This window comes from Brachyistius frenatus, unplaced genomic scaffold (genome assembly GCF_029030835.1).
Source record: "Brachyistius frenatus isolate BFR_SWC_R1_liver_20210118 unplaced genomic scaffold, ASM2903083v1 Contig_31, whole genome shotgun sequence".
In the NCBI taxonomy this organism is placed as follows: Eukaryota; Metazoa; Chordata; class Actinopteri; family Embiotocidae; genus Brachyistius; species Brachyistius frenatus.
The window spans coordinates 1799418-1811703 of record NW_027210630.1 but is presented as its reverse complement, the minus strand read 5'-3'; the positions used below and the strand labels follow the sequence as shown (position 1 = coordinate 1811703).

The 12286-nt window shown below is 39.6% G+C and overlaps 3 protein-coding genes across 5 annotated transcripts; 1 reads left to right on the top strand and 2 right to left on the bottom strand.

Moving 5' to 3' along the window:
• Window positions 1-166: 166 nt before the first annotated feature.
• nfu1 (NFU1 iron-sulfur cluster scaffold homolog (S. cerevisiae)) lies at window positions 167-5563 on the bottom strand. 2 transcript variants are annotated; one of them, XM_069699796.1, is made up of 8 exons: window positions 5498-5563; window positions 3632-3732; window positions 3352-3487; window positions 1982-2048; window positions 1774-1891; window positions 1613-1676; window positions 1338-1512; window positions 167-1140 (listed from the first exon to the last, which is right to left on the bottom strand). In XM_069699796.1, the coding sequence occupies exons 1-8, from the start codon at window positions 5554-5556 to the stop codon at window positions 1102-1104; spliced, it is 759 nt and encodes a 252-aa protein (XP_069555897.1). In that variant the 5' UTR covers window positions 5557-5563; the 3' UTR covers window positions 167-1101. The 2 variants fall into 2 exon arrangements, with proteins under 2 accessions (XP_069555897.1, XP_069555898.1); XM_069699797.1 differs by lacking the exon at window positions 5498-5563 and adding an exon at window positions 5319-5420.
• Window positions 5564-5647: 84 nt separating this feature from the next.
• On the top strand, window positions 5648-8202 carry cunh9orf78 (chromosome unknown C9orf78 homolog). Its single transcript, XM_069699793.1, has 9 exons — window positions 5648-5801; window positions 5993-6052; window positions 6140-6191; window positions 6289-6359; window positions 6465-6542; window positions 6776-6973; window positions 7106-7242; window positions 7350-7454; window positions 7652-8202. The coding sequence occupies exons 1-9, from the start codon at window positions 5725-5727 to the stop codon at window positions 7747-7749; spliced, it is 876 nt and encodes a 291-aa protein (XP_069555894.1). The 5' UTR covers window positions 5648-5724; the 3' UTR covers window positions 7750-8202.
• Window positions 8203-8259: 57 nt separating this feature from the next.
• On the bottom strand, window positions 8260-11713 carry med22 (mediator complex subunit 22). 2 transcript variants are annotated; one of them, XM_069699794.1, is made up of 5 exons: window positions 11634-11712; window positions 11242-11395; window positions 10970-11050; window positions 10367-10575; window positions 8260-8875 (listed from the first exon to the last, which is right to left on the bottom strand). In XM_069699794.1, the coding sequence occupies exons 2-5, from the start codon at window positions 11362-11364 to the stop codon at window positions 8683-8685; spliced, it is 606 nt and encodes a 201-aa protein (XP_069555895.1). In that variant the 5' UTR covers window positions 11365-11395; window positions 11634-11712; the 3' UTR covers window positions 8260-8682. The 2 variants fall into 2 exon arrangements, with proteins under 2 accessions (XP_069555895.1, XP_069555896.1); XM_069699795.1 differs by lacking the exon at window positions 8260-8875 and having other exon boundaries at window positions 9229-10575; window positions 11634-11713.
• Between the last annotated feature and the right edge of the window lie 573 nt (window positions 11714-12286).

Genomic DNA, 12286 nt, shown 5'->3' with positions numbered 1-12286 from the left:
CTGGCAGTGGTATCTTTGATATATTGTATGTGTGCAATGGAGGAGGCTTGTAAGAGGGTAAAATTCTGCAATGTTGTGCTGAAAATATACTCCTCATACACATTTTTTTGTTAAATTTGGTGAGACACAATATATGGATGAGACAAAGGTACACACGGACACAAAATATTTCAAATTTATTTATTTATATACATACAGTATATGTATTTTCAACCCAAAGGCTGTTTTGACTGATTCACAAAATGTGCAGCAATGCGAGATAATAAATATAATGTATTTCAGCTATCGTGTCCAGCCTATTATCACGTCAAAGCTTGTAATACACCTGTCATCGCACTAGAGGATATTGTGTTAGTGTAATGTTTGGCCTCTTTTAGGCTTAAAAAGGACACATGTATTACCAGTCGAAGAATGCAGTCATGTGCTAGAGACCATGTGATACCAACAGCAATAAAGTTTGCTTAGGGTGGGGGTGCTTGGGGTGGTTGGATAAATGAAACCATGTTCAACTTTGTGAGAAAGCAAAAGTCAACATGGATTTCTGTTCAGTAACAATGATAGGTAACTTGAATAACACCTTATTAAACTTACGTATAACATACAATAAGGAACTTATGTGACGTGCATACTCGTGTAAAATGGCTTTTTTGGACCCAAGTCCTGATTCTTTACAATCTCTAACCACATGGTTTTGGTGTCGAACACAATTGCGACCACATCACATTTAACCCCAACCATGACTTGTCCTAAACCTAACAACATGGTTTTTGGTACCTAAACATACGACACTTCGCCGTTGACGCCCAGGTGTTGTAAAACGTAAGACTTACACGCTGCATTCTAGTAGACTGACAGGTGTATTACATGCTTTGGAATGATGCCTGGCCTGACTGGGCTATTCAATCCTTCATTTTGTGAAATACTGTCATTGTACAGAAAACAGTAACCAAAATGAATAATAACATCTGGATGAATAACGGTGGGGCATTCTTTCACACAGCTGTACTATAAAACAGGTCATTTTGTTGCATCTATAGTTCGCATTAAAGCAGATGGCTGGAGGATAGAGGAATGTGAAGATAGGGCTCTGGTTTCAGTAGTTTAAACTTGAGCAGCCTCCTCCTCATCCTCATCCTTCACCTACGGAAAAAAAAACAGAGCAGGTTAACATTTTCAAGTTGCAGTTTTTCTTGAGGTTAATTTTATTATTTCATTTTGTAGAGTTTGGTTGCTCTACAACCGCGTCCTAATTTTGTGCTCACTGATGCCTGGGAAGTAGGGAAAGGCTACAAAGAGATATTAAAGAATTACATAAACAATAGTAAATGAGAACAAACCTGCTCCACTGATTCAACTTCGGGGACGTAAAACTGCAGCATGTTTTGGATTCCATTCTTCAAAGTAACGATGGAACTGGGGCAACTGGTGCAGGAGCCCTGCAGCTTCAGTTTAACAATGCCATCTTCAAATCCCCGATACAGAACATCCCCTCCGTCCTCCTGTACCGTTGGCCTGTGGAACGACAACATCATCGTGTGTGAGAAAAGGACCAAAAGCAACAGTAACAGGCAACAGGCACTAATATCAGAGTGCGTCTTCATAAGCAGTTTACCTTATTCGAGTATCCAGCAGTTCTTTGATCATAGCAACTACTTCATCATCATCATCTGATGGTGCTGAAATGATAAATGGAGATCATTGACATTGAAACTCAGCCAGCCCTACCAGTTCTGTGTATTTTAATCTTTGCCCTGCAGCTGATTGAAGCCTTACCGGTGTCGGCACTGGGCTTGCTGTCCTCATTGACAACAGGAAGTCCAGAGGTGAAAAAGTCCATAATGGCAGCAAATACATCTGGTTTGATTACTTTCCATTCCATGTTTGCATCAGACTAAGTGGGGAGAAAGAGATAAGTTATTTCACGTCGTGGAATTACACAGTCATACTCTATGACATTCATATCAACTAGACCTGGTTTTACCTTTGTGATGGTGATGAAGTCGGGACCCAAGAAGACACTCTTAACTCCATCAATCCTAAACAACTGTCTGAAGACAACACAGAACACTCAGACATGAATACATTACAAATTTACTTTACACTGGCTATATTTAGAAATGAGCCACACAAACAAAACCTAGTGGGGTATTATGCTTAAAATATAATATACTGCAGATATAGTAATTATACTCATATAGCATCAGTAATACCTGATAATGTACTTGACTGATGTTTGAATAACATTGTGATGCAAATGTTTAGAATTAGAAAATATTATTTCTGTTTACAGCTGTTACAACTGAATGACTTGCAGCTCAATTAGAGATAAAGCTGGAGACTGACTGAATCAGCAGAGTGTTTTGCTTTAAGAACAGTGGCTGCAGACTCAAGGCCATCCTGGAATACACTCAGAGGTCTACTCTCTCTGTGCTCCACAATAATTAAAACTTAAGTAAATGTTGCTCTGGTTCCCAAGCTACTGATATGACAGGTAAATAAATGTTCACGTGTGACTTACCAAACACATGTCTGACGACCAATAACAACTTGAAGGCCTCTCCTCTGTGCTATGTAAATCTGCAACTGCAACCACTGTATATATCTGGATGTATTTCCAAAACCATTCCAGAGGACTGCTGGTACCCGTGAATTGTGATACGAGTTATTGCATTTCTAGAATGGCCTAGGTTTAGTCACTATTGAGCTTTACTACCATCTACTGGGTTTTAAGATGAAAGGCATTTAGCTGGCCAAATGCCAAATCTAGCAATGTTCAAAGCAAAAAATGATTTGTGGCTCTGCTTCCTGATCTGCTTCAAAATGAAATGGGTTCTTTCTTGGTTCATGCCCTTTCATAAAGCTTCATGAAAATCAAGTCAGTAGTTTTTCTGCAATCTTGCTGACAAACAGATAAACAAACAAACCATATCAAAAACATACCCTGCTTGGTGGTAAAAATGTCAGCGTTCCATTTAGATGTAAAATAGGGGAATGTGGTCAGCATCAATAGTGTTATTTAAAACTGCTTTTGTGCTATGCTACATCAAAATGTCCGCTGTGAAAGAATGTAGTATTCTCAAATCAGTATACTTGGATTTAAGAAATCATATACATGAAGCATGGGAGTGGCCAGCAAATATGCTGATATTCCTCTTTCAAAGGTAGGTCACCATTGGCTGGTTATCAGACACATCAGAATGCAAATTTTATGTCAATGACATACTGTAGTAAATGTACATTAACGACATATTATCTGAGAGCAGTGGCATACCACTGAAGGTGGTACATGCCGCTGAACAAATATTTGTAGACCTTTGGTCGCATTTAGATCTCGGCTTCACCCTCTTGTACCTGGCTAAGGGCGAGCAGAACGCATCACGTGGGCCGGCAAAATCCATAGTTCCCATTTCGAGAACTGTCCGACCGGGCAGGAACTTCATACTGTTCGGATTTGGTGTGTCTTGCGTCTGCACAAACATGGTCCTACCTGGAAAGAAATAACACACAAAGAACAAGAATGTAGCATCAGTCTTTTTATAGTGATTTCTCCCGAGTTATCAAGCCCCGAAAATGTGTCATCATATTCAATGTTATGCATGCAAATATTACAGGATTCTGCAGGAGTACAAACCAGGAACAACCCAGAGGGGGTTCTGTGGCCATCTGTGCGAGACTCCTGTGGTATGTGAAGGCCAGTGTAATCCAGCGCTCTGACACCCACTGCCAGCGAGTCTGAAATATGGAGATTCAAAAGGTTACTAGAGTGAAACTCACACTAGCAAATATTTGATGGTAGAAATACAAATATTAAGCACCCATGTGAGCATGTTCCATTTTTCTACTCCCATTTAGGATGTGGCAGTATGAATTCAAAATTCATACAGCACTATTTCACTGTTATGGTTTACAAGGATACTTACTGGAATCATCTATAATTAATACACGTGCTTTCCCTACAATGACAAGTCAAAATGTCTGCCTTGAGAAAGGTTCACATAACCACATAATAAATAGACATAATTTAAAAATATGGACAAACATACATTTATCTTTTCTCTATCTAGTGTGTTACAATGCCAACAAAAAAAAACATTTGTCTGATTGTTTTAAACTATGAGTCACAGTGGATTAATTAAACTGTTTTGAGGTTTGAAAACTCTTTAACGTCAAACTGAGCTGCATCTTCGGAAATAAAAATACAACAGATGTACAGTGCATGTAAAGCACAAAATACTGTAGCACCATTTATTTCATAGTGCTGGGCGATATATCGATATCTTATCGCATAGTAATATGAGACAATACAGCACCTTAGATTTTTTTTAAATTTTGTGATAACTGTTTTATGGCACGTGTTTTCTTTTCCGGATTTGAGCTGGATAACATCTTCCAGTAAAATAATGTCATTTTCTGGACTTACCAGACTGTTTTAGCTGTTCAATTGTTTGACTTTACCCACTTAGTTATTGTATATACATTACTGATAATTATTCATAAAAAAACCTCATGTAAATATTTTGTGAAAGCAATATGTCAAGCAATATGTTGCAATATTAATATCAAGGCATATCCTGATATTTGATTTTTGTTTTGTTTTTTGTTTTTCCTTATATCGCCCAGCACTGTTCCCCCCCCCCACAATGACAAACCTAAATTATCACTGGTGCAGCAAAATGTGATTGTAAGTCACGCTGGATGTTGAATGGAGATCAGCTGTGTGTAATCAAGGTGTGATTTGTTATTTTACCTTCAATATTCATATAACCGAGTTCATAACAAAGGCACACGTCACACGAATCCACGACAAAGTTAAGAGAAATGCATTAAATTACGCACCGAACATTTCCGACGAGGTTATTGAATATGCATCAAAACGCAGTTAAGTCAGTTGAATTGTTAAAAAAAAAAAAAAAAAAAAAAGCATTTGTGTCACATGAGAGCTTATTACCCTCCAAATATAAAAACAATAAAGTCCCACGTGAGAACAGCAATCGGAGTAAAGGCCTCAATCAACTCCACAATGTTTTGCAGGGCTTCATATTCAATCGCCGACCCCGAGATATTTGACAAAGTTTTAACAGCCGAACAAAACACAAAAGTATAAAACCCTGCAATGTCCGCATGCGCACAATAACTCCAGTTAAACACTTAAAGTGGGTGTATTTTGTATTTTTGTGATCAACTTTTTGTGAAGGTTTGTTAAGTTTAGACTGATAGCAGGGTCATCTTAAGCAGCGTTATTGACTGACTGTAAGTGAGAGAGTGAACAGAGTAAAACTAAACACTATTATCATCATCATCATCATCATCATCATCACCCTGACTTCAAGCAGTCTGCGTCACTCCACAGATTAGCCAGCATGCTCGCTGGCTAGTTAACGTCAGCCGGACGCTGTATCTTCAGAGGTCTCGACATTCATACACGCAATTGAAACAAGCAAAAATCAGTCATCAAACGCTCACAAATGACAAAAAAAAAGAAAAAAGGTACACGTACGGACGTGAGAGCCGTGCTGAAATACCCAACAACCTGCCGACCTGTCTGTACGTCGCCATGTTTGTTATGGTTATCTAAACGGAACGGAAGTTCAAGCATATACGGAAGTGACGCACTATTATGGTACGTTTGTTAAAGCGTCCCCCCCCTCCCCTAATATCCAACCATCTGCTATCGTCTAGTACAATTTTGCGAAAGCTCAAAAATATCATTAAATTGCATTAAAAATGCAGAGTGGCAAAAATTTTAGGAGGAGAAGGGACTCATCAGATGTGGAGGAGGATGAGACAACCGAAGAAGTCAGGTAAAGTACTTTATTTAAACTGTAAGGCCATTAAAAAATAATAATAATAATACTAGTTCGAGTAGCGTTGTGTTAGCTAGCATCCAATGCATCCGGCATTAACATGAAACAGTTATATGCTGTTGGTCGTTTTTTTTAATAATGTGCCACGGTAATATGATTTAATTTGTGTACATTTCTCGGTCGTTTAGATCAAAAGTAGAAGAGGCTAAAGAGCTTCAGAGCTTGCGAAAACGACAGAACGGAGTCAGGTAACGTGAATGTGACACAAACAATGAGCACGTTTCAGTGGGTGAAAACAAACGAGATGTAAACAAGTATCTTTTACTTTTGTTCAGTGTGACCGCGCTGTTGGTCGGAGAGAAACTGCCACTGGAGGGGGAAATTGACGTGAGTGATCTTTTTTTTTTTTTTGTATTTTTCATGGATTTTAATTGATGGTAGTGTCAACTTGTATAAATCATATTAAAATTACGATTTCTTGCAGAATGACCCCTTTAAACTGAAGACTGGAGGAGTTGTAGACATGAAGAAAGTGAAAGACAGGAACAGGGACATGTAAGTAACTGCTTGTCAGATATTGGGAGCAGTGGAAATAACGCACTGTATGCGATGGTATGTCATTACAAAATATACTGTGTGTGACTTCTGCTCCACATGCAGGACAGAAGATGAGACGGACCTCAACCTGGGCACATCATTCTCCGCTGAGACTAACAGAAGAGACGAGGATGCAGACATGTACGCAAGCTTTTTGTTTTTACCCCACTTGCGACAGATACACGAAGACGCGCGCTCTTCGGCATTCTGATTACGCTCGCGTAACTCCAGGGAGAACACGCCGGTCGGACTTTAGGCATTTGTTTGCATGGGTTTAGATACTTCTATCCAGCATTTAGGACACAGTTATGGATACTCGTACAGCTGCTTCCAAAATGCTCCGTATAAATGCTTCATGAATGTTTTCCTCGCAGGATGAAATATATCGAGACGGAGCTAAAAAAGAAGAAGGGCTTGGTGGAGGCTGAGGAGCAGAAAGTTAAGGTGAAGAATGCGGAGGACCACCTGTATGAGCTGCCCGAGAACATCCGAGTCAACTCTGCAAAGAAGACAGAGGAGATGTTGTCCAATCAGATGTTGAGTGGAATCCCTGAAGTCGATCTTGGCATTGAGTACGTACAGAAGGTTTTTGTAAAATTCGTATTGTAAATTTAAGTTTTTACATTTGTAACAGGTGTCTTTTTATGAGAAAGATATTCTGCATTGAGACATTGATAGTCTGTTAATGTGATTATTTTTTCCAGTGCTAAGATAAAGAACATCATCTTCACGGAGGAAGCTAAAGCCAAGCTTCTGGCAGAACAAAGGAACAAGAAAAAAGACAATGGCACGTCATTCGTTCCTACCAACATTGCCGTGAACTACGTCCAACATAACCGCTGTGAGTTCTGTCAGTCTGTAAATATTGGGGTGCAAATAGTGGGCTGATCAACTCCTGAAGAGCAACGAGAGGTGAAAGCTATGCTAATCACGAGTTTTCTCTCTCAGTCTATCACGAGGATGTGAACGCACCACAGAGGCACCACAGGCACAGAGAAGAGCCCAAAGCAAGACCGCTGCGTGTGGGCGACACAGAGAAACCAGGTCCAGAGGGTAAGAGACTCCACCGCCTGTTCTGTATCGTGTAATAATTCTACATTAGCAAACTATGCAATACTGCTACAATCATCATTAGCCAGAAAGGCATCAGTGGCTAAACACTGTGTGTGTGTGTGTAACATTTTTAACCATATTTAAACAATATTCTTGTGAAATCTTCTTGATTTATACCCTTTTTTCTTAATACACAGCTTCATCACCACCCAACTACCGCAAACGTCCAAACAACGAAAAGGCCACCGACGACTACCACTACGAGAAGTTCAAGAAGATGAATCGAAGATATTAAGGAACTGGATGGTTTTTGTTTTTTTTTACAATTACTAAACATGATGTCATCTTCTTAAACATTAAGTTGTAATGATCATTTATGGACTTTTTTTCCCCTAAACAACTGCCCAACTGTGTTGTACCTTGTAATTATTGTATATAGCTCCAGGTGGTTATCAGTATACAGTACATTTGCTATATAATGTGTTATTTTAGATGATAATTTGACCTAACTGATGAAATCACATGGCTCATCTTGCTCAGGATTGTCTGATAACTAAAAAAAAGACCAGAATTTGTGAGGGAATACAGGAAGGAAATGAACAATGTCAAACTGAGTGATATTCCTGCTCTGACTTATTTACAGTTTTGTTTTTTAGGCCACTGTTAAGTCTTTACTTGCAGTTGTAGATCTGTGGTTTTTTTTTTAGGCTTTCAGAAACAGATCTGATTAAAAAGATACAATCAACAATATTGGACTGTTTTAATTTGATCTGATCTTGGAGTAAAAAAAAAAAAAAAGCCACAAAAATAACAATCACAAAAGCAAACAAGATCAATCTAGATACATAAACGTGTATTCAACATGTGACCAAAGCCCAACATAAGTATGAAATGTGCATATGTATTTCAATGCTTTCAAGATAAACTGAAAGTTTTCTGTATTATTTTTGAGTTTTAATTTAGTAATGTATGTACAATATAGTGTGTTAGTGTTTGCAATTTTCTAAATCCATTTAAACTGAAGGGAATGCTGCTTGTTTTACAGGCCACTATTCTTCTGATTCTAGTGAGTTTTTCAGGTGTTTTAGGTTCAGTGCAGTTTTAGTCCTCAATACAAAACAGTGGCAGCCCTAATCAAACGCTAGTTCACAATGTGTAATGGAAACTAAATCTCCAAACCACAAATGTCCAAAGGTTTCTGTGTTCCAACCAGTGTCCAGTTTCCTCCTCATGGTTTCTCTATGGAGGCAGCCCCGTGTCCGTTGAGGTGGTGCTGGGGGTTTGTCTCCTGTGCGGGAGGTCCGTCCGCGTCCTCTCGGTCACCCTGCGTGGAGCTGCAGCTGCTGTCTGGGGAGGCCCAGCTGTCTTGCCGCCGGTAGGCCTCGCAGAGCGGCAGATCAGTGCTGTCCCACTGACTGTAGCTTTGCGTGGCAGAAACCAGTAGGAGGCAAAGAATCAGCGCAGCACAGAAAGAGAGGAGCAGACGAGAGCAGCAGGTCAGAATAAGCACATTCATACACAGAAGCACATGAGAAACACGCACTCAATGGAAGCACAGCGGTTATGCAGAAGCACTGGAAACGACACATTAAACAGCTACTTGTTGATTGGTTGCTATTTAGAGGTTTGACTGATCAGCTGTTGATTTAAGTTTAGCAAAGAGGATGGGATTAGTTGCTAATGGAGGAGGAGGAAGCAGAGGAAGTGCAGCGAGGAAGGCAGGCCCGGACCCAGCACGATCCAAACTGGACCGAGAGACACGTCTTACCAAAGAAAACAAGACAAACTTCTGCAGTATTTTGTCTCTACTTTATTTCTCAATCATTCTGAGTCTGTTGGAACAGTTGGAACAGCTGGCACACACTGGTACACATGTACAACTGCACCATGTGCGACTGACACCACTTTCATGGTTACAGCTTGTGGTCTTACGGACGGAATCAACTAAATATATATTCCTAAATGTTTTTACAGAAAACATCGACTTGTGAAACTTTTAGTAGCCTTACATTTGACCTCAAATAAATAACAGTCGTGTCTAATTTTACAGTCCATCCTTAAAATCTAGCATTTTGGCCATCACTATTATATTTCTGATTTAAATATTACATATAAATAATCTAAAAATTAATGATACTTTTTAAAAAAGAAATCCATATTCTCGTAATAGTTTCAGTTCTTTCAATACGTGACTGTGTTTCCATTAACAAATCTTTGTGTTCTAATACCCAGTAGCCTTTTAACAACCATCAGACAAATCATCCATGTACAAAATAGAAAATGCTTTTAAAATATTGCTGTTATAAAATGGATAAGGAGGACTCATTACCTACATTTCTAATAATATTCATTAAAATGTCTCTGAAGTCCATACGACGCTGCAGATCAGAAATCTAAACGTTTGATCAACGTTTAGAAATAAACCTGCAGTAAATCCACACTGAAGGTCTTGCGCTTCAGAATTATAAAATTCATCCTTGTCACCAAAAAAAGTCTTCGAGCGTTAAAATGCAACAGTTAACTGCTCCGAATGCCCAAAAATACTTGTGCATTGTTGTCATTCAAAACCTGGATACACTGACAGAGCTAATATTTAGTGGTATGCCCTTTGAAGGCTGAAGGCCTCTTTGCTTTGACCGATGATGACACGCCTCATCGAGCAGACAAAAAGTTGGAGGCACTTTAGTAATCAGTAAAACAATGTAAAGGCAGATAAGGTCCGACAACAATGACTCTCAGCAACGGCTTGTGTTGATGAATTGTTCTGTTTGAATATGATGTCAAGTTTGAATGTCAAAACTTCCCTGGGATCAGCAGGAAATGGTAAAAGGTGAGTCAGCATGTGGTGCTGGTCATGGAACAATAGAGGGGCAGTGGAATGGGGGGTGGTGGTGGTGGTGGTCTACTTGTACCTGGAGGAGTAATATTCTTCTTCGAGCTCATACAGGTCGACGGCGATCTCGTCACGGAGGGACGTGAGCTTCTTGTCACACTCGTCCTGCAGTGAGCGGAGCTGCTGGTTCTGGAGGCTAATGGCGTCGTTGACGGAGGGAAAGTCGTTCAGAATCAGGAACTGCTTCAGATCGGACACCAGTTTCATGAGCGACTCGCCGGCACGGACCTGGTACAGCAACACAGAGGAAGGAAAGCAGCTTTGACAATGAGTAATAACTTTTCTCTTCCCGAACATTGTATTCCCTGCTGAATTACTTACCAACAGGGTGTCTTAACTAGGTTAGGTTAGGTTAGGTAGTTACTTTATTAATCCCCGAGGGGAAATTTTTTCGCTACAGCAGCATACAGAAGCAACAAGATAATAATAGAACAATAGAAAGCAATAAAATAGCAGTAAAAAAATATAAAATATAAATATAAAATGCACAGTATATATCTATATATATTATATACAAACAACCAAGAAACACAGACAACAGTGTTATTGTTATACTACCTATGCAACAGAGAAGTAAACAGCTGAGTGTGCTGAATAATATGCCAAATTGTACCGTACTTACAATGTTGGCTGCTCTGACGTGCATCTCGTAATGGTCCTGCTCTGCTTGGGTTGGTCGTGATACCTGCGTCTCATCCTCTATCTGAACAAAGACAGAATTAAGTGTGAACATACGACCAGCACTCGTGTGCTGAGCGGGTTAAAAGCACGACATGTTCCGAGAGAAAGGTTGGAGGGCGGGACGCGAGAGAGACGCTCATATCAGTGGAGCAGTTCGCAGAGGAGATGGTAGAAAAGCTGAGAAACTTTTTCTTTTTTTTCTCCCCACGTTACCTTAGCTGTTTTGATGATTTCTGTGAAGTTGTCCAGGATGGACCTGATGTCGTCTTTCAGCCTCTTGTTGTAGTTCTGCAGCAGAGACTCTTTGCTTTGAGGGAGCACTCGCTGAGTCGCCATCGCGCCCGGGAAAACACACAGCTGACGTTACCTGTTCGTATTTAATGAACATACAGACATCCATTCAAGCCGAGGGGAGTTTTTAAAATATACTGAAAACACGTGCAAATATCATTTGCAACGAGCGAGCTCGCCAGCACGGACAAAAGCGCGTGCTTTCTTGACAGAAACGGACAAAGGCGAGCACCTAATCTGGTTTTCATATCTGTACTATTGCATAAATACATTTCATGGCAGATTCTGTAAAGGTTATAACTTACTTTCTTTCTTTTTTTTTACCGCATACTTTGTAAACAACGTCGTTATTGTGTGAAGGAAAACGACTCCGGTTGCTCAGCTTCTTCTACTCGAGTTAGTAGTCGCTTACTTCCGGTGTCCGTGTAATATCGCCCTCTAGCGATGCTTCTTCCAAACGACGTTTTTTGTCTCGTACGGAACACATTTTACTTTCATGTAGAATTTGGTATTTTCTGGACGATGTATTGCTACAATTGTTGTTTATTACAGAAGGAATCATCCATAAATAATCGAAAGTGGAGATTTTCTGCACTGCTGAGAGTATAGTTTAAAAAATGTTGTCAATTCATTGACTCAAAACACAATAGCTCCATTTTCAACTTTAGGAAACATGGGTCAACATTTTTCACCATTCTCTGACATGTTTAAGACTAGACAGCTGATCAATTAGTCAAGAAATGATTACAAGATTATTAATCGTTAATAATTAGTCGTTATTTGCAGCCTAAGTGCTGGAAAACTTGCATTACATTTTTAGCAGCAGAATGGTCAAAGTTCTCATTATAAAGCAAAATGGCCCAACAGTGTGTGTTACAGCGTATTGTTGATTGCATCATCGTACACACAGCATTTAAATGTAGTTGGTCAACGTGAAGCAAAACATTTCTTGTTTAACCTCGTGCAA

Excerpts from the sequence above, each read along its gene's own strand:
- nfu1 (XM_069699796.1), bottom strand. The coding sequence starts at position 5,556 with ATGGCGACGTACAGACAGGTCGGCAGGTTGTTGGGTATTTCAGCACGG. Across the intron at positions 3,733-5,497 it reads TCAGCACGGCTCTCACGTCC|ACTCGCTGGCAGTGGGTGTC; the intron begins GTACGTGTACCT and ends TCCATATTTCAG. Across the intron at positions 1,892-1,981 it reads ACTTCATCACCATCACAAAG|TCTGATGCAAACATGGAATG; the intron begins GTAAAACCAGGT and ends CTCCCCACTTAG.
- cunh9orf78 (XM_069699793.1), top strand. The coding sequence starts at position 5,725 with ATGCAGAGTGGCAAAAATTTTAGGAGGAGAAGGGACTCATCAGATGTG. Across the intron at positions 6,192-6,288 it reads CACTGGAGGGGGAAATTGAC|AATGACCCCTTTAAACTGAA; the intron begins GTGAGTGATCTT and ends GATTTCTTGCAG. Across the intron at positions 6,360-6,464 it reads AAAGACAGGAACAGGGACAT|GACAGAAGATGAGACGGACC; the intron begins GTAAGTAACTGC and ends CTCCACATGCAG.
- med22 (XM_069699794.1), bottom strand. The coding sequence starts at position 11,364 with ATGGCGACTCAGCGAGTGCTCCCTCAAAGCAAAGAGTCTCTGCTGCAG. Across the intron at positions 11,051-11,241 it reads AAATCATCAAAACAGCTAAG|ATAGAGGATGAGACGCAGGT; the intron begins GTAACGTGGGGA and ends GTCTTTGTTCAG. Across the intron at positions 10,576-10,969 it reads ACGTCAGAGCAGCCAACATT|GTCCGTGCCGGCGAGTCGCT; the intron begins GTAAGTACGGTA and ends TTGCTGTACCAG.